At 51.1% G+C, this 27,926-nt stretch overlaps 11 protein-coding genes across 11 annotated transcripts; 6 read left to right on the top strand and 5 right to left on the bottom strand.

Annotated features, from left to right (window-relative positions):
- Positions 1 to 58: 58 nt before the first annotated feature.
- On the top strand, positions 59 to 2,817 carry CC77DRAFT_1016609 (hypothetical protein). Its single transcript, XM_018524241.1, has 8 exons — positions 59 to 141; positions 213 to 690; positions 742 to 942; positions 989 to 1,144; positions 1,193 to 1,298; positions 1,453 to 1,550; positions 1,599 to 2,541; positions 2,601 to 2,817. The coding sequence occupies exons 2-7, from the start codon at positions 457 to 459 to the stop codon at positions 2,520 to 2,522; spliced, it is 1,719 nt and encodes a 572-aa protein (XP_018389650.1). The 5' UTR covers positions 59 to 141; positions 213 to 456; the 3' UTR covers positions 2,523 to 2,541; positions 2,601 to 2,817.
- CC77DRAFT_1016608 (hypothetical protein) lies at positions 2,778 to 3,953 on the bottom strand. Its single transcript, XM_018524240.1, has 2 exons — positions 3,910 to 3,953; positions 2,778 to 3,853 (listed from the first exon to the last, which is right to left on the bottom strand). The coding sequence occupies exon 2, from the start codon at positions 3,675 to 3,677 to the stop codon at positions 2,934 to 2,936; it is 744 nt and encodes a 247-aa protein (XP_018389649.1). The 5' UTR covers positions 3,678 to 3,853; positions 3,910 to 3,953; the 3' UTR covers positions 2,778 to 2,933.
- A 553-nt stretch (positions 3,954 to 4,506) lies between these two features.
- CC77DRAFT_927253 (ATP-dependent RNA helicase DHH1) lies at positions 4,507 to 6,188 on the top strand (the record flags this gene model as incomplete). The annotated part of the gene is made up of 4 exons (XM_018533982.1): positions 4,507 to 4,550; positions 4,601 to 4,679; positions 4,735 to 5,331; positions 5,382 to 6,188. 4 exons carry the CDS (start codon positions 4,507 to 4,509, stop codon positions 6,186 to 6,188), a joined length of 1,527 nt encoding a protein of 508 aa, XP_018389648.1.
- Positions 6,189 to 7,919: 1,731 nt separating this feature from the next.
- Positions 7,920 to 9,934, bottom strand: CC77DRAFT_928293 (P-loop containing nucleoside triphosphate hydrolase protein; the record flags this gene model as incomplete). Its single annotated transcript, XM_018534044.1, has 2 exons — positions 7,920 to 8,498; positions 8,558 to 9,934. 2 exons carry the CDS (start codon positions 9,932 to 9,934, stop codon positions 7,920 to 7,922), a joined length of 1,956 nt encoding a protein of 651 aa, XP_018389647.1.
- A 373-nt stretch (positions 9,935 to 10,307) lies between these two features.
- On the top strand, positions 10,308 to 11,831 carry CC77DRAFT_1046903 (hypothetical protein). Its single transcript, XM_018527465.1, has one exon. The coding sequence runs from the start codon at positions 10,453 to 10,455 to the stop codon at positions 11,788 to 11,790; it is 1,338 nt and encodes a 445-aa protein (XP_018389646.1). The 5' UTR covers positions 10,308 to 10,452; the 3' UTR covers positions 11,791 to 11,831.
- Positions 11,832 to 12,066: 235 nt separating this feature from the next.
- Positions 12,067 to 14,191, bottom strand: CC77DRAFT_1037698 (protein disulfide isomerase). Its single transcript, XM_018527083.1, has 2 exons — positions 13,951 to 14,191; positions 12,067 to 13,878 (listed from the first exon to the last, which is right to left on the bottom strand). The coding sequence occupies exons 1-2, from the start codon at positions 14,072 to 14,074 to the stop codon at positions 12,275 to 12,277; spliced, it is 1,728 nt and encodes a 575-aa protein (XP_018389645.1). The 5' UTR covers positions 14,075 to 14,191; the 3' UTR covers positions 12,067 to 12,274.
- A 525-nt stretch (positions 14,192 to 14,716) lies between these two features.
- On the bottom strand, positions 14,717 to 16,258 carry CC77DRAFT_1016604 (hypothetical protein). Its single transcript, XM_018524239.1, has 2 exons — positions 15,770 to 16,258; positions 14,717 to 15,704 (listed from the first exon to the last, which is right to left on the bottom strand). The coding sequence occupies exons 1-2, from the start codon at positions 15,934 to 15,936 to the stop codon at positions 14,870 to 14,872; spliced, it is 1,002 nt and encodes a 333-aa protein (XP_018389644.1). The 5' UTR covers positions 15,937 to 16,258; the 3' UTR covers positions 14,717 to 14,869.
- Positions 16,259 to 16,579: 321 nt separating this feature from the next.
- Positions 16,580 to 18,656, bottom strand: CC77DRAFT_1028146 (sucrose-6-phosphate hydrolase; the record flags this gene model as incomplete). Its single annotated transcript, XM_018526424.1, has 4 exons — positions 16,580 to 17,624; positions 17,674 to 17,900; positions 17,951 to 18,411; positions 18,473 to 18,656. 4 exons carry the CDS (start codon positions 18,654 to 18,656, stop codon positions 16,580 to 16,582), a joined length of 1,917 nt encoding a protein of 638 aa, XP_018389643.1.
- Positions 18,657 to 19,893: 1,237 nt separating this feature from the next.
- On the top strand, positions 19,894 to 22,197 carry CC77DRAFT_954935 (hypothetical protein; the record flags this gene model as incomplete). The annotated part of the gene is made up of 2 exons (XM_018535468.1): positions 19,894 to 21,024; positions 21,109 to 22,197. Coding segments are annotated over exons 1-2 (2,202 nt in total), but the record flags the coding sequence as incomplete, so codon positions are not given.
- Positions 22,198 to 23,082: 885 nt separating this feature from the next.
- CC77DRAFT_1005257 (hypothetical protein) lies at positions 23,083 to 24,549 on the top strand (the record flags this gene model as incomplete). The annotated part of the gene is made up of 2 exons (XM_018523337.1): positions 23,083 to 23,374; positions 23,423 to 24,549. The coding sequence occupies 2 exons, from the start codon at positions 23,083 to 23,085 to the stop codon at positions 24,547 to 24,549; spliced, it is 1,419 nt and encodes a 472-aa protein (XP_018389641.1).
- A 2,011-nt stretch (positions 24,550 to 26,560) lies between these two features.
- CC77DRAFT_1028144 (hypothetical protein) lies at positions 26,561 to 27,913 on the top strand (the record flags this gene model as incomplete). The annotated part of the gene is made up of 4 exons (XM_018526423.1): positions 26,561 to 26,774; positions 26,824 to 26,847; positions 26,912 to 27,347; positions 27,412 to 27,913. The coding sequence occupies 4 exons, from the start codon at positions 26,561 to 26,563 to the stop codon at positions 27,911 to 27,913; spliced, it is 1,176 nt and encodes a 391-aa protein (XP_018389640.1).
- Positions 27,914 to 27,926: the final 13 nt, after the last annotated feature.

Genomic DNA, 27,926 nt, shown 5'->3' with positions numbered 1-27,926 from the left:
GCTGAAATTGGAGGTTATTAGCGCACCTTCTTTTCCCTTTTGCGCGGACCCTCCATTCCCACTTTCCACATCTCCACCTTAGAGCGACGTCTGCATCACGATTTGACTCAAGTTTCAATTGAAGCCAATTGCTTATTTTCGGTAAGAAGTTTGCCACCGCCCGCTTCATCGCAATTGGCGACGTTGCTGATTCTGAGCTAACGTGCCACGAGACGTGGATCATCTCGGATGGACTTGGATCTCTTCTGTCACTTCACGACACCGACTTTCCTCACGACACTCGTCAACCTCGCGCGCATCTCCTCGCGCCACTTCATTTCATACTTTTAATCGGCACAGATTTCTATCGCGCATTTCTGGGTCAGCATCATTAGCGCGCGTCAATTTCTTTCATCTGTTCTTGCGCTTCTTACAGCTGCTCAACCCTGGCTACCATTGAGACTTTTTGTGTCTATCATGGCCCCGAACGGCCACCAGGCACCTGCAAAGAAGGGTATTCACAAGTCTAGCGACAGCTCGTCCGTTTTTTGGGAGGACAAGCATGGCCATCGCGAGTTCATGGATTGGAAAGAAGCAAATCAGAACGGTCCTTTTCCTTCGTACGAAGAATGGGTAGAGTCTCAAAAAAAGTCAGGTGGTCTCTCATTGTACTACACAGCTTTGCGCATGTTTGAGGATTCTGATTCAACTGTGAGTTATTGTCACGATGAATCAAAATCTGTCCTTTACTGAATGCACCAGGACGAGGAGGCCCCACCCGTTAAGGCCAAACCTCAAGTAGCCAAGGCTCGTGGTCAAGTTGGCCGCCCCAAGAAGACTGCAAGTACAAATGGCAATGGATTGTCGCGCACGGCTGAGTCTGCGACATCGACTGCCGTCGCCAACTCGGAAGACTTTAGTCCTTCTGGCAAGAAGAGGCGTAAGGCGCGTAAGAAGCCACTCGTGAGTAACACCCGCTGAGCTTTTGTCTATTAGCTGACTGTATAAGTCCGAGGAGGTCGTCGCTTCAGCGAGCGACAGTGAAGTCGTCAAAGACGTTGGAGCATCGGCGCCCGTGGCTGAGACTGCGACGCCCACAGCACCGATGATCACCTTCAATGGGCAGCGCAAGTCTTCCACACGCAAAGCAAGGAAGAAGCCTATTGTGAGTTTCACTATGTACACGCCTTCTACTCCACGCTGACGTATCTAGTCGGAGGAGACCATTTCGCCAGATGACGAGCTAGAGGACCCGATGGAAACTACGATCGATGAGGTCTCTGCATCTGCGATTGCATCTCCTCTTCCAGTTCGATCTGGTATGTGAATTTCTAAAACTATGTGGAAGATTGATTGCCCGATTCGTGTAGTCCTGTCACGTTTGCCAGAACCCTACTGGGCCGAAACCTCATGATGATTTGAAACGAAATCTTGCTTGAATATTCTGTTGTGATTGAGCTAAACCTTTCACAGCTCCGAAATCGCCAGCCCCAGTACCGACTTCAGACTCGCCGAAGAAAAGCCATATCTTGAAACTGAGCACCAGGAAAACACCGAAGAAGAAGAACTTCGTGAGTGTGTTCTCCGAGACACCGGTACATTTTGCTAATATGGTCAAGCCTGAGGGGTCTACCACTGAAGGTGGAGCTGTAGTTGAAGAAGATCCCACTCAAGCTACGCCTAGCGATACCGTGAGTGTAGCTGAGGCAGGCATCATTGTCAACACAAACGTCACACCAAAAGTCAATGGAAAGATAGCCCAAGATACAGACTCTACTGCAGCTTCTCCAGATCCGACTACCGCATCAGCAGGCTCCACCCGACGTGGTCTTCGCACAAGAAAGCCTGCACAACAGAGACCATACTATCACGATTCGCAGTTGTTTGAGGATGTAGAGCCGACAAATGGAGATGCACAGGATTCAAGTAACATGTCACCAGCTGCGCAGGGCAGGAGAGTATCAGTCGCGTCAATCAGCAAGAACATTGACGACGCGCTACTAGCCTCACTGGATGAAGAGGCGATGGCTCTCCTTCAAGAAGAAACTGAGCCCGAGTCCGCTAAACCCAAACACTTCAAGGGCAAAGGTCGTGCATGGAAAAAAGAAGGATCTGACGAGGACGAAGAATTCTCCATAGCTGCCAGTATGAAGGCTGCCAGTAAAAAGGCTGCCAAAGCAGCACGGATGAAGGCTAAAGGTCAAATCCCCAAGAAGCGTGGTAGGCCGAGGAAGAGCGGCCGGTCTGAAGAGCTCATCGATGAGGAGACAGATGAGGATAAGGACGCGGTAAAGCGGAAACGGCCGCCTCCACGCAAGAGCGCTTTGTCTGAAGAGGTCATCATCGACAGTTCTGACGAGGAAGAAGCAAAGGAGATGGAAGTGGAGGAATCCACGACACCCAAGCACACCCCAAACAAGTCCTATACACCACAAGGCTTGCCAAAGTACATTTCTGAAGTTGACAATGGTGCGAACGGCGACCCAGAGCTTGGCACTGGTAACGAGTTGGAGGTTGCCAGCCCGTCCAAGGAGACAGTTTGAAGTGAAATCGAAGATTATGGTAAGCTACTATACCTCGATTAATCGACGGTCGGAGACATGCTGATATATTGAATGCAGATATGCTTCACAGCTGGAGAGCCAGGGCGATCTTGTATTCCATTTGTCGATTTCTTGGATAGTATATTTGGATCGAATTGTATGGCGGTGTTTGTGTAGACCTATCGGCGTCCCGGAACCGCATATGCGATAGGAATGAAGAAGCATAGTGTTAGGCGTATGTATCATCCGTCTGCAGCTGGTAATAGATTATGGTATTCAGAATGTGGATACGGGCCATGAAGCTCAGTCATCTTATTGTGAAGGCTCGAAGCATACAGTACATATGATGTCAGCAGGAAACCCTTCTCGTCTTCACGATAAGCTGAGGGTATCCCATCTATGTTATGGAACTCACAACCTTAAACCCCTCAGCCTAGCAAAGTAATACACAAGTCCAAACGCCAGTCCTCCTAGGTGTCCCGCATGGCCAATGTGCGAGTTCGCGCTGTTGAGATAGAACCCATCATAGAATGCATAGCCCGTAACAAGAGCCCAAAGTGGCATTGGCACGAGACCATATATCATCACTTTAGAATGTGGTGCCAGACACGCCGCTACACTGCTGATGCCCATGACGGCTCCGGAGAAACCCAAACCGCGCGTATAGTCTCTGGCATGAGGACCTTGAGCCTGCAACTGATAATACCGGTTGAATAGGTAGCCGACAGACCCCGCAATTCCAGAGCCAAGAGCAATGGTCAGGTAGCGGAAGGGCGTTATGATGGGCGCACTAGCCAAGAAGGAACCCAGGAAGTACACGGTAAACATGTTGGAAAATATATGGCCGATATCCACGTGCGTAAAGACGGAAGTGAGGAGCGAGAAGTAGTTTCCATGCTGAAACGCAGTGAGGTTTAACGTCATCTTGTTCATGAAATTCACAAACGGCCTTTGGAAGCCCTGCCTAGCTTGCTCCTTGACGTAATATGCGTACCCGAAGATGGCGATGTTGGTTCCCATGAGTCCATACAGAACAAGTTCGTTCATCTTTACCTGCGATCGGTAGTGACCGTAGCCCCCCGAAGAGTAGAGGCGCGTTCGTGGTAGGGCGATATGTCGGGATGTTTGAGAGGGAGAGAAGAAGTGGGCAGACATTGTTTTGGTAGTTTTTGGTGTCCTGAGTGTGCGGAGAGTCTGTGAGAGGCGGAGGAGAGACGACATGGTCCTATTTGGATCTCCACGAGAGACGTGTGGCGACGGGTAGTTATAGACGCAAGTTAAATCGACTAATTGATACAAAAGATTGATGGGCAGGGTTTAGGTCAAGGAGTCTATGTAGATGGTTAGTACTCACACTCTGTCCATGACACGGGATACGGCGACATACATCAGGCGCGGACTTGGTACGTGGGCAAAGAACTTGGGCTAATGTTGAGCATATAGAAGGGACGGACCGACGTCAGCAGGGCCAATGACAAGCACGCACGGGCCCCTGCCCTCCACCAGCTTCAGATTCCTGCTTGCATAAAGCGGCCCGCTCAGCTACCACAACACCACACAAACCGCCCTCAGCTGCACAAAATTACACCATCATCTCTGCGCTCCGCCTCCCGAGGTTCATACTGACTCCTACTGCTCGCAGTACATCCCGCGCGAACACCCACCTGCAGACCACTCTACAAGGCGAAACAACGGCATTGCGACTCTCTCGAGGTTCAACCAGCTGCCTCGACACCGCACACGACTAGAACAACTCGACATTCGAGTCGCCATCAAACCAGAAGCACCCCGATCCCGCACTTGCCGAACCCCACTTTCTTCGGGAAACACCACATCGACTTCCACGTCCAAACCCCTCACTTTACATCTGCTTTGCTCTGCCCTACCGCAAGCATTGTGCACACACCAATTGCGTATCTATCCACACCACTAGACCTTGACGTCCCGACCAGCAACCCCACCTTCGGTGGACCCCACATACACAATGACTTCAGAAATCACCAACCAACTAGCAGCAACGCAGCTGAGGTGAGTCAATGCCCAAAGAAGCAAGACCCACGCGCTGACATGTTTCCTAGCGATGCTGCGCCGTCAGGAGAGGCAAGCTGGAAAGCCGGGCTGAATGCGCCAGCGAAGGATGCGCGACCCCAGACAGAGGTACGCTATGAGCCTGGGAGTTATCGTTTTGGGACGTGTGCTAACACTAGGTCAGGACGTTACAGCGACCAAAGGCCTCGAGTTTGAAGATTTCTTCATCAAGCGCGAGCTTATGATGGGCATTTTCGAAGCCGGATTCGAAAAGCCGTCACCTATCCAAGAAGAGACGATCCCAGTAGCCCTCACCGGTCGAGACATTCTTGCGCGAGCGAAGAACGGTACTGGAAAGACTGCCGCCTTTGTTATTCCTACCCTCGAGCGCATAAACCCGAAGAGCCCCAAGACGCAAGCTCTGATCCTTGTGCCCACCAGAGAACTCGCGCTACAAACATCCCAAGTGTGCAAACAATTGGGACAGCACCTCGGTATCAACGTCATGGTCTCGACTGGTGGTACAGGACTGAAGGACGACATTATACGTTTGAGCGACCCCGTTCACATCATTGTCGGAACACCGGGCAGAATCCTCGACTTGGCTGGAAAAGGCGTAGCGGATCTTTCCGCTTGCCAAACATTTGTCATGGACGAGGCTGACAAGCTCCTCTCACCTGAGTTTACCCCAGTTGTAGAGCAGCTTCTTGGCTTCCACCCCAAGGACAGACAAGTCATGCTTTTCTCTGCTACCTTCCCTATTGTAGTCAAGAGCTTCAAGGTATGTTTAGTGAGCCTTTGCAACATACAAGATTTGCTAAACCACTACAGGACAAGCACATGAACTCTCCGTACGAAATTAACCTCATGGATGAGCTGACGCTCCGTGGTATCACTCAATACTACGCTTTCGTTGAGGAGAAGCAGAAGGTCCACTGCTTGAACACCCTCTTCAACAAGCTCCAGATTAATCAGTCCATCATTTTCTGTAATTCGACGAACCGTGTCGAGCTTCTTGCTAAGAAGATCACTGAGCTTGGATATTCCTGCTTCTACTCGCATGCGCGTATGCTTCAGCACAACCGTAATCGTGTCTTCCACGACTTCCGCAATGGTGTATGCCGAAACCTCGTCTGTTCGGACTTGCTCACTCGTGGTATCGATATTCAAGCCGTCAACGTTGTAATCAACTTTGATTTCCCTAAGAACGCCGAGACATATCTGCATAGGATTGGTCGATCTGGTCGTTTTGGACATTTGGGTCTGGCTATCAATTTGATCAACTGGGAAGATCGCTTCAATCTTTACAGGATCGAACAAGAGCTTGGTACAGAGATCCAGCCCATTCCCCAGGTCATCGAAAAGAACCTATACGTTTACGAATCGCCCGAGTCCATCCCTCGCCCTATGTCCAACGCCCAGCGCACTCCGATCCAAGGTCAGCCACAAGAACAAGACGGTGCCGCACGCGGTAACGCCAACGCTCGAGGAGGTTTCCGTGGCGGACGTGGTGGCGGTGGTCAATTTCAAGGACAACGCCGAGGTCCTCCACAAAACCAACAGAATCGTCAACCAAACGGTCAGAATCCTCAGCGAAACCCTAGGCCACAACCCACTGGTCCGCCTCCGGCCTCGTAAAAGAGTCCGGTGGGTGTTGGTTTTCTGCGCATTGTGTTGACTTTGACATCTAACATACGTTACCATGTCACCCAACAACCCTCTGTTCAGAGCCTGCAGTGGCATTTGGCGCTTTGCCACCGAGTGCGTTATTGAATTTCTTCCTTTTTACGACTATGCGATCGGTTCCGACGACACGGTACGGAATACCTGAATTTCTACTTTCAGGTTTAACGAATCGAATCATCGGCGCAATACGGTTATAACGATCTGGACCTTTCTCCATGTACTATATACCAAGGTCTGTCAGAGTCGCGTCTAGTTTTTGCTTTGTGTCGGTCGGCTGGTTTCGCCGACTGCGTTCTTGGAGGCCTCTGCCTCTATAGTAGAGCGCATTCTACAGTTCCGTGCGCTTCTAGGTTTCTAGTTCTCACTTCCATTCTCTACTCAACAGCATTGGCGGTTGTGGTTAGTATAGTCTTTTCAAAAGCCCAGCATTCCTCATGTAGAGGTTCACGGCTGAGCACGATCTTCTTTGGTACGGCTACACCCTATTCACGACGCTGCTGGATATTCGTAGCTCTTTCAGGGCTATCCCACGTCTCCCTCGGCGACACTATGTCGCTCTCATTTCTGGCTTTTGACAACAATTATCGTCTTCAGCCTCACAACTACACTCCCTATTCGATACGTTGCTGCACCATGGCGCGTATTACTATACTATGGAATTTCAGCGGCCCTTCTATCTCCCCTAGGCTACCGCACTCACCTGGCGGTACAACGGAGCGCCTTTCAATACTAGTCATCTTCTGTTTTGCACTGCAAGCAAAAGACTAGACTAGGCTGGGTTTGTGCTTCCAATCAAGCTACATGCATGCCTTTCGGACAACACGGCGCACTATTCATACTTGCGACAGTCTGCCGTCGATCCTAGAGGTTTCGTGGATTGGAAGGACTTCCTGGTAAGAAGAAAACAACGAAACGAACCACGTTGTTATCACAAGAAAACAAGAAAAAAGCTTTGAGGGCACGGTTGGAGAAGTCGTGGATTATGATCATGGTCTGCTTTGAGTACAGAAGTTGTTGGCAAATCACTGCTGCGGCTACTACTCCTGATGAAGCGACCTTGTTTGGGCGTCGTGTTTGATCGACTTCAAGTTAGTCCCAGGTCTTAACAATGCAAACTTACTTCCCTCAAACACTGTTTTCTCAACGTCTTGCTACTCGCTTTCTTCCGACTACCAAGCTTGATTGGCATCAAATGCATTGAGAACTCGTGACATATCCTGCCTGCTATGTCAGTTGAAAGCAAGGTGTACCAACTCAAAGGCTAAGCTACGCGATTTGAATGAGATGATTTCGCCTCTCATCATCGACAAGTTGAAGAACCCTTCGTGGACCAACATCAAAAGAAACTCCTAGTCGTTTTCGTATTCAATCGCTATCAGGTACCCCGCCTCATTGCAGACTCCAAATGACGCATGAGCCTGTGTTGGGTCCTTTCTATCGTTCTTGTTTCTCAATAAAAGGAATTCATATCCTCCACTTCTGTTGATCTAATCACGATAGCTAGCCAAAACGACACTAAGAATGAAAGTCTTCCCTCTCTAGAAGCCCTACATGACACCGGGCTGACAGACAAGGAAACAAACCGCCACTGGGACTTGGGTCGTTCCCTTCAGTGTAACAGGAGGCAGTGATAAGTAGCTTTGGCCGTAAAGCGACTAGCGAGCTCAAGTTTCACTCCATCTTCTAAAAGCCTGCAGCAACGCCTGGCCTTTTCTTCTCGATCCCCAAAACCATGTCCACATACTTCTTGTTGAGGCCATCCTTCTTTCTCGCAGCGAGCAGTGATGCGCTCTTCAAAACGTTCTTGATTTGGCGTCCATTCAACTCCACGCTTGCCAAGTCTTCCAAGTCGTCATCTTTCCACTCGTGCAGGCCTCCCGAGCTCTTCAGGAAGTTCTGCCAGATGCTCTTCCGCGAGGCAGATGTAAGATTGGGGTATGCCAGACTGATGTGAATACGAGACTGGAAGGCAGCATCAATGTTGTCAACACGGTTGGTGGTTAAGAACAATAGGCCTTCGTAGTATTCTAGCACACGCAGGAAGATGGACACAAGTTTGTTTCGCTCCAAATCGTGCGTGCTGCGAGCTTCGAGAAATACATCGCACTCGTCGAGAAGAAGAACAGCGTTCCATTTGGATATCATCTCGAGGATGTTGGTGAGTTTGGTCTCGACTTGGTCGGGATCGATGCCCAGATCACCAGCCGACATCATGAACAGTGGAGCGCGCATGTGCTCGGCCACGGACTCAGCGGTAAGAGTCTAAAGATTGTTAATATACTGATTAGGTATACTTTAACAAGGAAACAGATATAACTTACCTTACCCACTCCGGGAGGACCGCTGAGGAGAGTGATATGTCCACGGCCTTTGCCACTGATAACATCATCGAAGCCTGTTTGGTTCATGGCCTGCGACTCTGCAAAAGCGAGAATGAGCTCTTTCTGATCTTTGGGAAGAACGAGTGAGGCAAAGGCATTCTCATTGAATTTGATGACTTGAATCAGTTCGACGTAGAAGAGCAACCATTTCTTCTTCTTGAGCGAGTAGCCCCTCACTCTAGGCAAGCAGAGGAGATGGTGATGTTCGGTGAGTCTTGGGCGTTCCTCTTTCTCCTGACTTCCAAAGACATACTTCATTTCAGTTGGGTCTTGGATTTCCAGCCTTTCAGGGGTACCTTCAGGTTCCTTTGCATATTCTTTCGCAGAAAGAGGCTCAATACGACCAACAGAACGAGAAGAGAAGCGCTGATAGCTGTCCGAGTCGACGATGATACGGCCAGTACACATGTAGGATGCCTCGTTACCATCCCTGTCCGATGTGACTGCGAAGCCCTCGTAGGCCATGTAGTGGCTGCCTGCAAGAGCTTCGAACTTCTTACCACGGCTGACCAGCGCTTCCTTGACTTTGGCTTCGTAGGGATGAAAGGACAAAGGGAAAGCTGAGAGTCCCAGAATACGGGCTGTGCCGTGGAACTCCCCAAGTCGTATAGTCTGGCTACTGCGACCAAACGAGGTGCCGTTCCAGTCGATGGCTTCAACGTTGAGCTGGTAAAACCTGCCACACGGGGTGTTACCGTAGGACCCAGATTTCAGCGTATAGACTCCATATGCTCCTTTGTGGGAGTTTGAGTAGATGAGAGCACCAGGTTGATACATAGTCCAGATGTGATCAAACGTTATGATACCATGGCTAACATAGTCTTCAAGTGTCTTGATGACATCCTTCAGCTCAGCGCAGAGTACTCCATACAATAGCTCGACATGTTTGGCAGTAGTGGCATCGAGATCTTTCCTGCTTCTGTACTCAAGTAGCTGAGACCATCGATGGACGAAAGGAGTAAATGGCGCTGCAAACTCCAGTCGCTTCAATCCACAATGTATACCAGGATAGTCCTTCAGGATTTCAGCGAGGGCATCCTTTAACCATGGTGACTGGATAATGATTGAGTGCATGTCGTACTTCTTGCGAGAGTCGGTCGCCTTCTGAAGCCGGGTGATAAGGGCATGCTGGGCAGTCTCCTCGTTCTCAGCAGGATCCGCAACGTCTTCTGGTTCTTTCTCGGTCCAGCTCCACTTCCTGTTCTTGTCTGGCGGGCCTTGGTAGAGGTTCTTGAAGGATGTGAGGGAGCCTTCTGGGGCAAATCCTGCAGTGCCATTTGTGTTCTCGACACCATTCGCGGTATTCTTGGTAGGCATAATGGTAGACGTTTCAATGCAGATAGGGTGAAGAAATGAGTGCAAGTGATGAGCAATAAGAGTTATGAGACGGTTAATTCGCCTTCTGTGCTCAGGTAGATATACTGAAAGACCATGCCACATGGACGTTCAGGCAACAGTTGTACCCCCATTAGCCCTTACACTCACCGGCCTCAGGCGTTCCGCTGCATGAGTCCAAGCAATTCACAAAAGCTCGATTGTGTATCATCATGGAGAATCGGCAGATGTGAGTAGCCATAACGGTTATAGTCGTGAGGGGCTGTGGTGCAAGGCGCAGAGGGGAGGCCTCAAGCAGCGGTGCCTAGATGTGGCGAGGCTGGTACTGGGTGACACAGTTGAGTCAGGCAATGGTACAGTCATGTAGCTCCCTTGAATGAGATGCATGGCGCGGAGAAGATGCGGAGGTCCAACAAGCGCTAAGCCGATGATCCCTGTCGCGACTTTAGAGGCAGCGACCCAAGCATTGCGCATCGTCATGGTTGGAACAAGCTCGCACCATGTCCAAAGACGATGAGCCTTCGTACATTGACTATGAAGCCTTTCTCGATCCAGACTTCTCAGCGACGTCATTCGCCAACACACTCGTCCTCTCGACCAACAACGCCTCGGACACGCCGCTAGATCTGTCCACACCACTGTCGCGCGTCCTCTTCGACGTTCAGGAAGTCGACACACACATCGACACGCTGACTACCAAATCGGCGCTGCCCCTACTAGAGCATACGCGAGAACATGCCGCGTCGAGCGGACACATCTTGCACGAGGTCGAAGGACAGGTTGCCAGTTTGACCGAGTCGTACAAAACGTTGGAGAAGGAGGTCATTGAGCGCTACGAGGTCGCTGAGCAGGTGCGACTAACAGCCGAAAGACTCTGCGAGACCGTAAAGTTGGGGAGAGCAGTCGCGCGATGTCTCATGCTAGGAAGGCAGCTCGAGGTGCGCATGTCAGAACTGGGCGGTGTTGGCAGCGCAAAGAGGGAGGACCATAGAGCCATGGTGCGCTCGGCAGACACGATACTATCGCTGCGCCAATTATTTGCCGCTTCAAAGCCAGGCGAAGAGGGAGAAGGTCTGGACAGGGTCAACGTGGTGAACACACTCAAGACCGAGCTCATCAACCCAGGCGAGCGCAGCATCTCGTCGCGGGCTCAGCAGGTAGTCAAGGAGTTTTCCATGTCCTCGCTACTATCTTCATCAGGCCAGACTCCGGCATCCACCTTTGCGCAAACTGAGGACACCAAGTCGAGAACGACGTCTGCACTGCTCACTCTCTACCTCCTGTCGCCGCTTCCCACCAAAACATCAACGACCGAGATGGCATTTGACCCGACACTCATGCTCAATCCGCTGCAAGAATATCTCCAGACGCAGCTGAAATCGTCCCTCGCATCACTTGCACGAGCCTTGGGCCAGCTTCCCACGTTGGACCGCACACTACTCGAGATATCTGCGCGGTGTCAGAACATCGTAGCGCTACAATCACTGCTCGAAAGCATCAAGCCGCCCGTGCATCCGCTACTCGACTCCTCGCATGTCCCAACCTTTACCAATTTTCTACAACCTCTTCTCCAAGCGCTCGATACATCCTCTCTACCCAGCTACTTTTGGAGAACCCTCGCTTCCAACATGTCACCAAAAGTTCAGGAGCTCATGAACAAGGGCGGTGTGTCCGCGAGGACGCTGAGGAGTAATAAAAATGCAGTTGGTGATTCAGTTCGGGAATGTGTGAGTCGCGGCAGTCAATTGGCTGGAGCGTTATCGAGTAAGGGTGTAGCTGTGACTTGGGAGAGAGAGGCTGCCGTCATGGTTAGGAGTATAACAGGACAGATTAAATGAGCAAATAATTGCCTTCAAAACAGGCTTGCATGATATAGCTGCTTTGCTAGCGACGGGTTCATCACTTCAACTCAGTTCTCGACTGATATGTTAACCTGTGACGACACTCTCAAAGCATGAACAAATTGTTGGCTACAGAGCAGAACTCTGTAAGATGCCAAATCCATTGCCATTCTTCACTATGCAAGATATCAAACCAGTACATGCATATCGACAAGGTCACACATATCAGCATCATCACAACATTCATGAGTCAGGAAATTTGAAAGTCATAATGAAGAATGAAACCGGAACTCCATTGGCTAATTGCTACCCAAGTCCCCCAAAGGAGAGAAAACGAAAACCGTGTCATTTGCCCCCATGTAATCATAACTATTTTGTACCCATATACCTCAGCATGTATGAAAAGCTATCAAATGCTGAAAGGGGTAATGGTACACACGAAAGCGTCAACACAAGCAAAGGAACGCAAGCATCGAGTCATTTACAACTCGTCCTTGACGCTTGAGGCCGAAGCTGAAGCCTCTGACGCAGCCGACGAGGCAGAGTTGGTAACCTCGGACGCGGCAGACTTGACAGACTTGGTAGCCTCGGAAGCGGCGGAAGAGGCTGAGTCGGAAGCGACAGACGCACCAGACTTGACCGTCTCGGTGCCTTCTGATACAGCTGAGGCAGCAGAGTCTGTGGCGGAAGAGGCACTGGCCTTGGCGGACTCGGTAGCATCTGCGGCGGACTTAGCAGCAACCTCGGAGGCGGCCTTGGCCTGTTCAGCGAGCTTTTCGGTCGTACCTTCAACAGCTTCGCCAACGCTGGCGCTAGCCTTGTGTGAGCCGTTCTCTTCGATGAACTGGACGAGATCCTCGACAGTGCGGGAACCAGAGTAGTCGACTGGGGCATCCTTCTTGCCAGCGGGGAAGAGCTTGATGGTAGGGAAACCTTGGATCTCATCGGGAACGTCGTTGAGAGTAGCGTCAACCTTGGCAATGGTCACCAACTTGGAGAGCTCGTCGGAAGCGTAGAGCTGACCGAGCTCCTCGTACTTGGGAGCAAGAGCCTTGCAGTGACCGCACCAGGGGGCGTAGAACTCAACGAGAACGTCCTTGTCGTTGTCAATGACGACATCCTTGTAGTTATGGGCAACGACGACAGTTACGGGACCGTCATTGGATTCGGGAATGGGCTCAGACTTGATGCTAGGGTCAATCTTGCCAGCGAGGAAGTCGTCAACGAACTTGCCAATCTCCTTCTCGGTGATCTTGGCCTCCTGGTCGTAGGGGAACTTCTCGTTCTTCTCGGTGCGCTGGATAGCGAAAGCGGGCCAGGTGCCGACCTTGAGGTTAAGGTTGCCAGCGTGCTGGCCGAAGGACTTGGCGTCGATGGTAGCGAAGTTGATCTCGCCCTTGTGCTTGAGAGCGAGGGGCTTCAGCTCCTTGGCAAACTCCTCACGTTCCTCGGGAGTCTCGGCGAAGATGTATGCGAGGGGAATGCCAGCGGCCATGTATCCGGCGTAGGTCTCGGGGCCAACCTCACCAATGAGGGGTGTGGAGGCGACCTTGGCGAAGTCGCGGATAGCGTCCGCATCGAAGGTCTCGGTGAAGACGTCCTTGCCGTCGTCGAAGGACTTGTAGAGGATGAGACCGGGCTGCTTGACACCCTCAGCCTTGGCCAGAGCAGCGTCGTTGGTGGCACCGAAGAGGAAGTTGTCACGGAGACCGTTGGCGACCGAGGTAAAGGTCTCGTTGGAGGCCTTGTCGTCGGCGGCGAAGTAGGCGACGAGGACGACCTTGTCGGCGGTCTTGAACTCCTCGAGTGTGTCCTTGGTGACTTCGGAGACGGCGGGGAGAGCCTGCTTGGTCATGTAGGAGATCAAGCTGTCGGCCTTGCGCTGTCCACCGTAGGGCGAGACATTCTCGGGGCCACGGAAGACCTTGAGGGTGGGGTAGCCCTCAACGCCGTACTCCTGGCACAGATCTGCCTCCTCTGTGCAGTCGACCTTGACGAGGGCAATGTCCTTCTCCTTAAGTGTGGTAGCCGCCGTCTCGTACTCGGGAGCAAGCGCCTTGCAGTGGCCGCACCATGGCGCGAAGACTTGGTTACTTGTTAGTTTGGGGACTTGTTTGGGAATTTATTAATCGACTTGTTAATGCGGCGACTACTTACACTCTGCGAGGACGAGGTCGTTCTCCTCAATGAAGCTCTTGAAGTTGTCCGTCTTGAGTTGCTTGACGTCAGACGCAGCAGCAACGGCCGCAAAGAAAGCAGCGCAGACAGTAGTGTACTTCATTTTGCTGTGGTGGAATGTGGGTGGTAGAGGAAGAGTGAGTTGATGGTCCTCTGCACGGCGTATGGGGTAGAAGTAGAGGAGAGCGGTGAGGTGGGCTTTTATTCCAAGTGGAGGCCGTGGCGGCTTTGGAACTGGCAATGTGTTAACTTCACGTTCCACCCGTAGTAGGCGCACGGATGCTCCAGCCTAGCGCTAGCACGGTCCCTGCACCGACTTTCACCACATTGAGACCACGTTACTCTTACCCGCCGCATGGTATGTACCCACCTTTACTTAGCAATCCGCCGCACCGCCTCTCTATCTCGCTCAGCTTGCCCTGGCCGTTCCCTGTATTTCACCCGCTTCTAGTTAGCTGCGTGTTCCTGCCGATCTTCGATGCATATTATTAATCTATGGGCCTTCTTCACTTGCCATATCTGAATCAAGCCAATGTCAGCATCCAAGGACAGGTGTTCGTTCACTTGGGTGTGGCTCGTATATCTTTAATCGGGCCTCGACCAGAGCGCCAGCCATGGTACATGCCGAACGTCTGGCCTTCGATTCCTAACTTGGCAACAACTTTCAAATGCGTTTCTGGGGCACTCACGAATATCTACACCAAAACCCAAAAACTTGTCCAGAAGAAATGTGGTATCGCAACATCTACCTGCGGAACACTTCCGCCTCCGTATCCAAATCTCACATTGCGATTACTGAACGTGAGAACCATATTCACTATAAACCCAGCCAATCCATGTGCACTCAACACAAAGCATCTGATTTCAATCATGTCAGATTGACTCAACGAATACAAATTCACGCAGCAGTAGCAACCCTCTGACTCGCTTCGTCAATTCCCGCTCTTTCCTCCAGCTTACGCAACCGCTCTTCTTCCTTTCTCTTCATCTCTTCCTGGATCCTTACACGCTCAGGAATGACCTGTTGCCTCTTTCCAGTGATCTCGAAACCTTCAATTCTGTCCTTGCCTAGCGCCTTCAATGTCTTGCGCTCCACCGCGCTGTAATTTCCATCCGCACGGTCAAATACAAAGGGTTCTTTGACCGATACTGGCGGGTTGGTAATGACGCGGACCTTTCGAAGCTGGTTGTTGGAGGCGGAGTGCAGCATCAGCGGATGTAGAAGGTAGACGTCACCGACTACACCAGTAGCTTCGACGAAAGCTTCATCGGGCATACTAGCAGCAAGATCGTTGAACCACTTCAGCCCTTGTTCTTGCACAAACTCTGGATTCTGCGCTCGTGGCGTCATCCTTGGGCTGACTCCCTCAGGATTCTTGTACAGGTGCTTCGCCACCGTTGGAATGGCTCCTGGGCAGATATATGTTCCACCGCCGCCAGCGACAATATCTGTCCACAACGGAATGACCAACAGCGCTTGCTCAGGCGAATCGAGGTAATGCACAAAGAAGTCGCCGTCCACGTGCCAACCAGGAAGATCTTGCGGCCGAACAACCTTGTGATGACCCTCGTTTGTTCCAAGATTCACAATAAAACCGTCTTTCCACGTTGATGCATTGGAATCGACGCGATCGCTGCCGCCAACGAGATTGCAGATTCCTGCCCAGGCTTTCGGCGCGAACTCTTCTACGGAGAATTCATTAAAGAAAGGCATATTCGTTCGCTCAGTATGCCTATACTCTTCATGTTAGTGTTTTCGCCACAAGTGCGCCACATAAGGTAGGGTAAATGGCCGTACCATGTCGACATATCATTAGGATCCATTCCCAACCTGGTCCAGAGTGTTTCTTGTAGACCATCTGCTTGCTCTCTCGTGAAGCAGTTGCTCAACTTCAGCCACCCATTTTCTAGGAAGAAGTCGATTTGCTCCTGCGAGAGCTTGTACTGTTCCTCCGCGTTCGCCATAGTGTCGTATAGTATAAGATACAAGTTCCGCGTTCTTACAGCAATTCAGAGCCCCTTATGCTTACAAGATGGATGTTAGAAATCTAAAATCAAAATAGGTGTCCGAGTCCGCCGTAAAAGTCAAGGTTATATGTAGTAAGTTGAAAGTAGGAGACCGGATTTAAATGCATGGCGACGAATATCCTATCGCCGCCTACATCCAATGTCTAACGCCACCGACGGTAGGCGCATTGCTGCTAACGGCATTATTGCGATTTTATCCGGTGGACGATTAGCCATGTGCCTGTTGGAGACGCTACACGTGCCGTCCACAAACATGGACGATGTGCGGGGTGAGCTGTTTGGGGAAGCCGGCGGGGCAAGCGATGCTAATGTTGTTCCGCGGACACGCTCAGCAAAAGTTATTGGCTACTGAGGTCGCAACGCGACCTCGATAATGGAATGCGGATTGCACTACGGCTGGACGGATATTTTCCTTCGATTTCAGATGACCAATACATGGAATTTGTGGATTCACAATGGTTGATTTGCACATTACGTTCTACATACGATGGTTACTTCTTCATTAGCAGCATCCTTCGTGCAATACAATGCCTTCATCATTCATCATTACCGCATTGCACTCATCTGAGACATTACTAATCTAGTTTCCAGGCCACCAAATATAGTTGTTCGTCTCCTCGGGTGTATCGAAGACAAGCTCACTGCTTGAGTTCACTGGCCTTTCAGGGAAGACGTTGGTCTCAATGTTCCAGAACTTCATGTCCGAAGCCTTGACAGTAGAGTTGGCACCAGTCCATATGCTGAAACCCGTGCTATCGGTACGAGACGGGTAGATGCGAGTGGTCAGCCAGAAGCGGTCGTTTACATGAACCTCCACGAGCGATCCATCAATGAAAATATCCATGTGCAGAGACTCGGTTGTACCGTTGGAGAACGTGTAAGGGTAGAAGTATCCGAGCATAGTGTAGTTGGCGAACTGCTCGATAGAGGACGATTGCGAGCGGTCAACGTTGATGGTATAGTTCTCAGGGCTGTACCAAACGATTGTCTGCTCCTCGTGTCCGGGCGATTGAGCAACCACAACACCAGCAGGTCCAGTGAAGTCAGATAGGGTAACTTGGAGATGCATATGGCTGGTACCATTGCCAGAAACGTCACCGGAAACGCAAGCGGTCTTCTCAGTCTGAATGGTTTGTGGCTCGGCTCCACCATGAAGCCCCTCGACAACATCAGGTAGAGCTCGAGCTCCCAGGGTGTATCCAGTGAAAGTACCGTCACTGTGTTCTACCACGCGAGTGTTTCCCTTGGTGGTCAGGCCGGCATCGGTGTTGACCAGATCCTTGGTCTTGATGACATACATCTCTCGTGGTATGGCCATGGCACCTTGGAAGCCTTGCTGGTTGATGGCGAAGTTGTTGTTCTCCTCGTTTGCCCAACCCCACTGGACGCGACGGTCGTTCTTTGAATCCCAGAAACTGGTTACTGCGTAAAGTAGGCCAGAATCGATGGCGCCACCGGACAGAGGGGTGAACTCGGCTGAGCCATTCTCCCTCCTAGTGACCTGGCCTTCGTTCCACAAACCCCACTGTGCACGGGGGTGCCAGGTAAGGTTACCTCCCTCTGTTCCCATAAGGACGTAGTAGTGAACGTCATCATCTTCATCCTTCAGAGAGAAGAAGTTTGATCTGCACAAGTCAGTACTTGGACCTTAAATGTAAGAGGCTTTACACTCACACTTCAAAGTTGAAGCCGTAGGTTCCAGTCTCGACCAGTGAACCAAGAGTCTCGTTCCTGTCGGGCTCCCACAAGGCACCAAGGAAGGTCCAGTCTGTCAAGTTGCTGGCAGGGGCACTGTAGAAAGGAATGCGACCACCTCCACCTTCGCCCTTGATACCGGAGCCGAGAACCATGTACCAGTGAGGCTCCTCTTGTCCCAAGAGAGCATCCATCTCCGGCCAAGGCTTGTGAAAGTTAGTGCTGAACTCGGAAAGAGTTTAAACAGATATCATACCTCGACAAATGGATCGCGCCATCCAGTAATGTTCCAACCCTCCGGCGGCTCAGTCATGATAGGGTTACCGGCAAACTGCTCCCACGTCTTACCACCGTCATTGGAAATGACAATGCTCTGGCTCTCAGTTCCTGGGATATATGGCAAAGCCCAGTTTGTGGGAAGGTGTTGAACTGAAGTGTAGAAGTTGATGAGAGTACCGTCTTGCTCGCCCTTCAGGTTGTAGGGTTGTCCTGAGCCAGAAAAGATACCAAGACCATAGTAACTGCTGTTGTCGGAGTCGGGGTAGGGTCCGGTACCGACAGACTGTGCCTTGTCGTCTTCCCAACCTCCGACGTCCGTCCAAGTGATCATATCTTTGGACGTCGCATGACCCCAAGAGATATTACCCCAGTTGACGTGGTTTGGATGCCACTGGTAATGAAGATGATAAGTCTCTGTAGTAGGATCGTACATCATACCTAAGGACCGGTGTACGAAGTCAGCATCTGTTTCACACGTGATTCGCACAGAGAGACGCACCACACGGATCATTCAGCCATCCTGCTGGTGCAGAGAAGTGGTAAGTCGGGCGCCATCTTGTGAAGAGGGAGTTGTTGCCCATGCTCTCAATGATATCGGCAGTCAGTACTGCGGGCAACTCCTGCGCACCAACAGTGGAGAGGCCTCCGAGCGCCACGCTCAGAAGAGGGAGAGATCGAAACATCTTGTTCGAAGATGGCTGTTGTCGATGCTACAAATGGTCAGTTCAGTCACAAGTCGAGATAAAGATGTCTTCATAGTCCGAGGAGCCTCCAGTCTGAATCAAGATAGACAACATCGATACAAAGACAAAAAGTACTCCGAGCGTAGGAAAGGCTTACCTGAACAATGGGTTCGCTGATCGATACTCAAACTAAACAGCAGCTATGAGAGGTTTATGTACTTTTCCGCAGTAAACAAGCAGGGTCCACCAAGATAGTCTGTGATCATGATATTCAAATCCAAGAGCTTGCGCCCCGGGCCTATGGTCTGGGCTGGCGCAATGCCGAAGCTGGTTTGCAGTAGCCTGTTGACGATCCCCGCAAATTCGGCACAAGCTCCCCATGGTTCCCCACAATCGGTAGGGGAAAGAAGAAAGTGTCGTTCTCGAACGTGCATAGAAGGGCTGGTATACGCCACCCAGTCATCTCCTGTACAGTTGCTAAACTGTTGTGGAAAGGCAGCGGACCTCGAAGTCCGGAAATTCCTCCGATCAGTCTCGTAATCGCTGCGCCTGGTCCAAGTTGAAGAAGACTTTTCTTGTGTACATGACATGGCTTGGCTGGCAATTACCGACAACGGTCCTTAGAGTAGTAGTGGGTTGTTGTGCTACCGAGTATCCTCCCGAGAACCAACCTTGGAAGTCTTGCTGCGGGGATGACCAAGAGCTCTGCTATGTAGAATCCGGATCGCTTCGGACTACTGGGGAGTAGCTCTCAGACGTGCAGCTCTTGCGCAGGAACGCTCGAGCAGCGCAGTGAACCATTCCATGGATGGTGTGCATGAGATGGAGTACCATAGACGCAGGACTGCCTATGCGCTATTGCGCGCCAGAATCTGGGGTGTTGATGCACACCGCAGCGTTCCAGAGCCCATGAATCCGGGAGCACGACATGGCTTCTCGTTTTCTGGGGAGAATGATGATGCTTGGAATATACTGAAGCACACAAGGCACACGTGCAAGCGATACGATGTGTTGCACTTCACTCGCTTGCACATGTGCCTCTGTGCTTGGCGGCGGGCGAACGTCATTGCCGTGGCGGGCCACGTTTCCTAAACCCCCAACGCGAGCACCGCCGCAACGCGACTTGCAGTCGTTGTTTACACTCTCAGATGGGGACACACAACCTTTTATAGGCGTCTTGCAGCTTCACCATAGCACCATGAGTCGACTCAAACTCTACGTTGCAGGTTCGGCCGTCGTGGCCAACCTCGTGCTGATGCGCGCATACTATGAGCGCCCAAACTTCTACTCGGCCGCCGTCTACATCTCCCAGAGCACCGGCTCGCTCATGTTCCTGGTCAATCTCGTGCTCATAGTCGCCGCGAGCTTTGGTTATGGACTCCAACGACTCTTCTATGGCCCTCTGCGCCCCATCGAGACGGAGCAGCTATACGACAAGGCTTGGTTTGCTGTGAGCGAGACATTACTAGCAATGACCATCTTCAGAGACGATCTTGGCATGTGGTTCTTCGCCATGTTCCTCTGCTTGCTCGCAGGCAAGGTCTGGCAGTGGATTGGGGAGGGAAGGGTCGAGTTTCTCGAGCAACAGCCGCCCGCGAATCCAAAGTTGTTCCACACCCGCCTGATGAGCTCCCTGCTACTCTCCGTTGGCTTCGATATATTCATGATGCAATACTGCATCGATTCCATTCTCTCAGAGGCGCGGCCTGGTGTCATGGTCATGTTTGGCTTCGAATACGTCCTCCTGGCGACCGCATCCATTTCGACTCTGCTACGATACACGCTCTCGCTCGTCGAACTATTCATTACACAGCGCCAAGAGAAGGCACGAGAGGAGGCTCGCAGAATTGCAAGAGAACAGACACGTCAACAGGCAGCAGCAGCTGGAGCTGAAGCGCCTGTCGAGATGGAGGAGGAGGAGGAGGATGATGATGATGAAGGTGACGTGCCCGGGTGGGAGGAAAAGGGCCGCTGGGTTTTTTACTTGGACCTCGCGACCGACTTCGTCAAGACGCTTGTCTATCTGGGCTTCTTCGTCATTCTTATGACATTCTACGGCATACCGATTCATATTATGCGAGACCTGTTCATGACGATACGATCCCTTCTCAAGCGAATCAACGACTTCATCCAGTACCGGAACGCGACCCGCGACATGAACACACGCTATCCAGACGCGACAGCAGAAGAACTGGATCGAGAGAATACATGCATCGTCTGTCGCGAGGAGATGCGGCCCTGGACACAGCCAGGTGCGGATGGTGCGCAGCCTGGCCGAAGGATGGATGAGCGACAACGGCCGAAGAAGCTCCCATGTGGGCACATCTTGCATTTCGGCTGTCTTCGTAGTTGGCTGGAGAGACAACAAGTGTGTCCCACGTGCCGAAGACCAGTACTCGCATCGGCGACGACACAGAACACACAGCGCAACAACCAGGCCAACCCCGGCGAGCAAAACCAGCAGAACCGAGAGGCGCTGCGAGCAATGTTTGGAGGAAATGCACAACAAGGTGCTGTTGGAGGGCAACAAGGCCAGGGCCAACAGGCAGCACCGCAAGGTGCACAGGCGAATCCCCCAGCCGGCAACATGCGCGTTTTCAACTTCGGACCCTTTAGAGTCGCTCTCGGGAATATTCGGGTACCACCCGGCCAACAGGATAACGTCGCTGTGCAGAATGCGATTCAGCAACTGCGTCAACAGGCCGCCGCGAACAACGTGGCGCAAAATCAAGACCAACAAAACCAAGCACAGGGCCACATAGCGGCCACACAAGGCGTTGCTCCCAGCTTTCCTACTGGACCCATGCCCGGAGCTGTCGCACTTCACCCGTCAGATATTCAGTCGGACATACTGCGTATACAACAGAACATCATTGAATCGATGCGAAGTTTGAACGTACAACATGAGCAACTCGAGGTTCTCCACAGACTTCTTGCTGAGCTCAACCGACTTCAACAGGCTTCTGGCGTAATAGCCGCAACAGGGCAAGAGCTACCACCTATTGCCTCGTTGAATGCATCCAGTACGAATTCGTTTACTCCACAAGCCTATTTCTCTAGAGGTTCCGTCTTGCGTCAGGGTGATCCTGGTGTACCCGAAGGGCTAACGCTACCGGAAGGGTGGACATTGAGGCCGATGGCACTAGCGCCACGGACTGGCCAAGAAACCGCGACACGTCCGTCCTCGCAACCTGGACATCTGGCGCAAGAAGGCAGCTCGGCGCAACCTCAATCGCAACCATCGCAGCCAGTAGTGGGATCTGAAGCAGGGCCTTCAACGTCTGCTACTGTGACTCCTCAAAGCCAGCCAACCCCATCAGCGCCGAACGCGACTGTTTCTGATCAGTCCTCGACTTTGTCCCCAAAGCCTGCCGATCCCAGTAGTCTTGAGAGTAGTCTTGAGTCTAGCTGGAGTTTTGGCAACGTAGGGGAAAGGACGGAGACTGAGGGTTCAAGCTCTGCGGTTGCTGACAATAATTCGGACAGTCAGGGTGCGACGAGGCGGACGGTCACCATGGAAGATGTTGAAGACAGTGAGCAGTAGATAGACGATGGATGATGGCACTGTTATGGTTCTGTATAGCATAGCGAGGCGTTTGGGTTTGTCTGATTATTCTTTGACCGACAGGGAGTCGCAGTTGTCCAATAAAGTACGACAGGCAATCCCTGCGAATGACACGCTCACCGGTCGGTGCTCCACTGCGAATCGCTACACATGTTTGATCATTTCGCCGTCAACAGCGAAACAATGAAGCATGCTTTCCTGTCCATTCATCTCGTATGCACCCCGCACGCATACTCCCTCCGAGTCGCAGTAATTCCAGCCCACGAGGCGATACTGGACGAATGTTTCATGCACATTTATATGCACATGTAAATGCACGCTCTCGAGTCCTCCACTCACCAGACCCACAAAGCTTATCGATGCCAGTCTAGCCTGCCTCATCCCGTCGTCGCTTGTCGCTAGCGTAAAACACGTGTCCAGTTAAACTTCAGCTGCCTCCCAAGACACCACATCGAGGCGGCTACGTGCAGGTCGTGAACAGCACAAGGTTGAAACGGTGGCCTAGGCGGTGCGAGGACGGTGGGTAGCACCCAGTAACGACTGCAGGAACGCAAGCCCTGCTACACACTTATGAGCAATCGAGGGCGTGCGGCGACATGGGTCAGGATGCCAGCGGGATAAGTGTCAGGGCCCCCGTCTTGGGCGAGCGTGTTAACGGCGACTTTGACTCGACTTAACACAACTGAGGTTAACGTTGTGATTTGGCTTTTTGGATGACTCTTCATTCACCCTCGCTAATGGATGCTTAGACCGCACTTTGTTTATTGCAATTTTGTATACCTATCGTCCTTTTCTCTTCCTTTCTCTTCAGTTCCATTCTGCATTGCACCTTTTCCTTGTTCGTTGTCTTGCGTTTTAGCGATGGCGGTCAAGTTGGACCATGCGCATGTTGCGCGTAAGGCTGAAGAAGCCGAGGTATCTACATGTGTCTCTGGCATTATAGAAGCCTTCACAAATGGATTGGACATCTTCAAAAAGTTGCGCGAGAGGAGAAGAAAGCGCAGATCAAAGAGAGATACCGAAGTACCTGATTCAACAAGTACTGCGGAGCACCAACTTTCAAAAAGCTTACGCAGAGGGCCGGAGGAGGTGGCCGGGAAGTATACTGAATGCTACTACAGCGGCATCGGGCCGCGGTTCGCAAAGGGCGACTGTAAGTAGAACGTCCACCTGATTTGTTATCCAATCTAACACAATACAGCTATTGCCCATGCATCCCTCGCAGAGATCTTGATCAAATTAAACACCGGTCTAGTTGCTATTATCGCAGCTTTTTTAAATCATGATGGACACAAAAGCGGAAAGGGCCACCTAGATCTAGACTACAAGTCATTGACCCACCTCTCCGATGCATCACGTCGCGAAGCACTACAAAGCCTTGCCCAATTGTATCAGCGACTAAGCCAATCTCAACTTCAGCTGCATAGCATTGGCGCTCCACCATGCCCGCGATGCGGCACAAGTAAACACCACGACTGTTCTTCTCGAAGCACCAGTCCTGAGAAGGAGAAGAGAAAGCACTCGAGCTCTTCTCGCCAACGCTCTTCAGGCCCAGTAGTAACACGCATGTCCATCAAAAGTCGGAGCTCGAATGAACCACGGCTCGTCGTTATGCGACCAAAGACCACCCGTAAAGACAGCTCATCGAGTAAGAAATCTAGCTCAGTGAAGTCGCCATCCAATTCATCACGCAGCTCTTCTCCATTGGCATCTCCCGAGCCAAAGAAGATTCAGATGGCACCACAACTACCCCTTTATGTACCTGTCGAGCCATTCGAGATTGAGACTTCTGGCGTTATCAGAGGTACACTAGGTTGCGGTCCAACAAAGACAAGTGGTGCTGTCAAGCAGCGCGTTGATTCCTTCGACGACCCGCGCGAACCATGGCCCCAAGAAGCTGCCTACACCACTAGCAAATCACCCTCCCCAAAGCACCTCAATGAGCCTACCCCCAAGCTCCCTACCTTTGCCCCTACATCCCGCCGCTCCTCGTCCCCTGCTCACTCCAAACCCTCAGTCTCTTCCAAGCCGCCAGTTCCAAACAAACCTTCCTACCTATCCCCTCCGCCATTACTCGATCAGGCCCCAGCGACCCTTCACTTCCGTCGTCGCTTGGACAAAGCCACACCATCTAGCTACACTTTTGCTTCCGACAGCACGAGATTGGGAGAGATACCACAGAGACAGTGGACCAAGCCATTTGATTACGAGGAAGCTGAACGACTCAACGCGGAGGCTGCCCTGACTGGCTACCCAAATGCACCGATGGCAGACTCCAAGGACGCCAAAAAGAAGAAGCGCTTTGGCTTCATGCGACGAGGTGATTAAAGGGGATTATCTCCTCAACACTCGTCTTTACGTTTGTACATTTGCTGTTCATCTCTTTTCATGTTGTATTTTGTACGGTTCTGTTACTTTTGATTTGCTCGCAGGCGTTGGTTCTGATGTTGGATCATTTCCCTCTCTGCTCTGTTCCATGTATGGCGTTGGCTTGTATTGCTTTTTTATCTCTCCACTCTTGGCATCTGGCCCCGGGCCCGGTAATGATGGTTACGTTTACGATTCTTCACGCTTTAACGACTATGACGAGGTTATACCCTTTTCCTTTTTTTGGTTGTTAACGGCGGCACTATATACCCATATCTTGTTTTTGTTAGCGATGTCCGCACATAGCGGATGCTTTTGGATTACTTGGTAGTATGATTAATTAGGATATGGTTTTCGGTTTTTACACTCAATGATTGTCTTTTATGGTAACTGTGATTGCACTAATCTTATTGTGGTTTCCGATTGGAGTTCAAATGTTCAAATTTCAAGTCTCAAATCCTGTCTCCGAAGATGGAGCTCGGCATAAGGAACGCTGGTTTAGGGGCCATGTATGAACAGCCCTACGCCCTCGACTCCACACATGAGCGCGAAACTTCGCTTTCTTCTGCACAAGGGCGCTCATTCGCTGAGTTAGTTGATGAAGCGTCTCCATGAAGTGTATCAAAGTACTCGTGATCTAGGATGTTGTGTTTTTTCGATCTGCTGCATCATGAACAAGACCTCAACGTATGTGTGATGGGCTGGCAGTCTTTGGTTCCAAGGCGAAGGTTCCGTCGTCATCTTGGGTACGTGCATTGTGGCTCAAGCTTCGCTTCTCACTCAGGCTGTCTCACAAATTCGCCACCAACAACCTCACTGCATCTCATCACTTTAGCCAACCGAGCAACCTGGTCACTGGTTTCGCAACGTATCGTCGACCTTCCGGTCTTCGTTACATGCAGCTCCTATAGCAGAAAGTGTCGATGTCAAAGCAAGCGACACCGACGCCCTGCCTCCAGTTCTAGCTGGTAAGCTTTCAGTGTGACCACGGACTCCAGTCATCAGGAAAGCGGCAAGACAATGATTATTCCGATTTAGGATGAATTGTTGCGTCTCAAAGTTCAGGCGAATTCTCTCGCTTACGATTACGATCCGACGGCATCCCAGGTACCCATCGATACTTGTTCATGCATTCAAGAAACCCGTAGGAAACTGCGTTTCAGAATTCTCAAGTACTCTCGGGGGTTTGTTAAGCAGACCCAATACGATCATGCCCAGCGGCTAACTTTGGGGGTCGGAGGAGTACAGTTCGCATACAGCTTGCATTCATGGCGAATGCGTGTTTCACTCATGGTACCTGCCAATGTATTTTCCGCTCACGGTCAGGCTCTGCATTATTCCCTTGATGCTTCAAGATCAGCCAGCTGCTGTGAAGCTTACGGCTCACTCGAATACTAAGACTAACATGATGTCCTTAGGAGTACTGACGATGAACCCCGAAGGGTTCTGCTTTGTACCAACTAACCAAACTAGCTTATGGTGTGTCAGCTCACGCGTTCGACCAGTGCCGTATCAGCATCAAATACTTGAGCTTACCTATATCCCAGAAGTTTGGTAAGACAGCCCATATCCCTACTTAAGAAAGCAAGTACCAATAGGTAACTTGTCACATGCATCAACATGTATGGTCCTCCCAGGTACATCTGACTCCTTGGTCGTACATTCTAGCGCGTTCCCCGGGGCTACTACAATGGTACAGATCTGCTCGACCAATGTATATGCGCCGAGGTTTGCACGGACACTCCGGGTACATCTGCATCTCTGATACATCGGCCAGCCACATCTTGCAGGCACATTTGTTCCCTTCCGTGCCGCAAAGATGAGCTGGGGCAGTAGTATTTGATAATGATTACACCCACAAAGCACGCGCTTGGTCGATTTGCAGTCTTTCGTTCTAGTTCCTACCCTCAAACTATCGATAATTTGACTCTGGCAGTCAGACACCGGTAGCTATCGTTTCTCTGGTTTTACTATGGATTTAGCACATCAACCCTCACCAACATTCCTGGCCGAAAATCGAGGTCCAACTATCCAAGCGACGGCCTGTCTATTGATCATCTTTTGCACTACGTTCGTTGCTTTGCGCTACTATTCTCGCCATCTCACAAGCACTGCTTTCAATATTGAAGATGTTCTCATACCCTTTGCCTGGTTGGCTGAGGTAGGTTTGTGCATCGTCGGTATTGGTAGGCAACCCCTCAAAGTCCCTATAGCACACATTGACACATGTCGCAGTGATGGTAGAGAAAGCCAGCACAGGTAAAGGTTCCAATATGTTGACTGTATACGAGGCATAAGCTGATTTTGTACATCGATATTTCAGGTCGGCACATAGCCTATATTCTTTCCACGGATCCGGCGAAGATACGTGAGCACTTCAAAGGTATTATGATACAAGAAGTCCTACATCCAGCAGCTGTTGCATTCCCGAAACTCGTAGTGGTACTGCTCTACTTACACATCCTCACCAACAAGTATGAGCGCATGGTAGCTAAGGCGCTGGTTTTTCTTGTCTTCGCCACTTGGATCTCTTTCACGGTAGCTGTTATGTTCCAATGCATGCCTTTCGCTTTCAACTGGGACAAAAGCGATCCGAATGGACGATGCTTCAACGTTCAGGTCTTCGCAAACAGCTCAAGCGTACCTAATATTGTTACTGACCTAGCTGTTCTCATACTGCCCCTGAGAACAGTGTGGTGTTTGAAGATCAGTATTGGGAGAAGAATTGGGTTATTACTCATATTTCTTACTGGTAGCGTGTAAGTAGTCTTGCCATTTGTCGCTTCGTATCTTCTAGGATCTACATAACTAACATTCGTGCAGCGGCATAATCGCCTCTATAGTCCGCACAGTGGTGTTCGCCCGAACCCTTGCAGAAGCTGGACCTCTTACAGATGTGACATGGAACCATGTCTCTCTCACGAACTGGACGATGATAGAACCTGGAATGTACCTTCTTAGCGCTTGTGCTCTCTCTTTCAAACCACTCCTCCGCTCGTTTGCCAAAGCCCTACACCTCCAAGGTTTCATTACGCACACAAAATCTACTGTTGGTGGAACAAAGAGTCATGTCAAGAAGACATTCACATCGACCCAGACGCAGTCCGAGGTTTTCGAACTGGGACACATGAGGAACGTTTCCGAGTTTGGCAAATTCCACCGATTAAGCGACGACATAAAGAGTACCAGTACTGAAGGGAATGCTGAAAGAAAGATTGAAGTGACTGTAACGAAAACCATTGAGCTGGAGTCGGAAAGGAGAGTCGACGATGAGCGTTGGAGTCACCATAGTTTTGCGAGCGACCAGTTTGGGAGGGCGGTGTGATTCATCAAACATG

Source organism: Alternaria alternata, assembly GCF_001642055.1.
Source record: "Alternaria alternata strain SRC1lrK2f unplaced genomic scaffold CC77scaffold_3, whole genome shotgun sequence".
In the NCBI taxonomy this organism is placed as follows: Eukaryota; Fungi; Ascomycota; class Dothideomycetes; order Pleosporales; family Pleosporaceae; genus Alternaria; species Alternaria alternata.
This window is presented reverse-complemented; position numbering and strand designations above follow the sequence as displayed.

Bases quoted from the DNA above. Each gene is read 5' to 3' on its own strand.
- CC77DRAFT_1016608 (XM_018524240.1), bottom strand. From the start codon at position 3,677: ATGTCTGCCCACTTCTTCTCTCCCTCTCAAACATCCCGACATATCGCC.
- CC77DRAFT_1016609 (XM_018524241.1), top strand. From the start codon at position 457: ATGGCCCCGAACGGCCACCAGGCACCTGCAAAGAAGGGTATTCACAAG. The intron at 691-741 runs GTGAGTTATTGT...TGAATGCACCAG, and splicing joins TTGAGGATTCTGATTCAACT to GACGAGGAGGCCCCACCCGT. The intron at 1,145-1,192 runs GTGAGTTTCACT...TGACGTATCTAG, and splicing joins AAGCAAGGAAGAAGCCTATT to TCGGAGGAGACCATTTCGCC.
- CC77DRAFT_1016604 (XM_018524239.1), bottom strand. From the start codon at position 15,936: ATGGCGAACGCGGAGGAACAGTACAAGCTCTCGCAGGAGCAAATCGAC. The intron at 15,705-15,769 runs GTACGGCCATTT...TGAAGAGTATAG, and splicing joins CCTAATGATATGTCGACATG to GCATACTGAGCGAACGAATA.
- CC77DRAFT_1037698 (XM_018527083.1), bottom strand. From the start codon at position 14,074: ATGAAGTACACTACTGTCTGCGCTGCTTTCTTTGCGGCCGTTGCTGCT. The intron at 13,879-13,950 runs GTAAGTAGTCGC...CAAGTAACCAAG, and splicing joins CGACCTCGTCCTCGCAGAGT to TCTTCGCGCCATGGTGCGGC.
- CC77DRAFT_1046903 (XM_018527465.1), top strand. From the start codon at position 10,453: ATGTCCAAAGACGATGAGCCTTCGTACATTGACTATGAAGCCTTTCTC.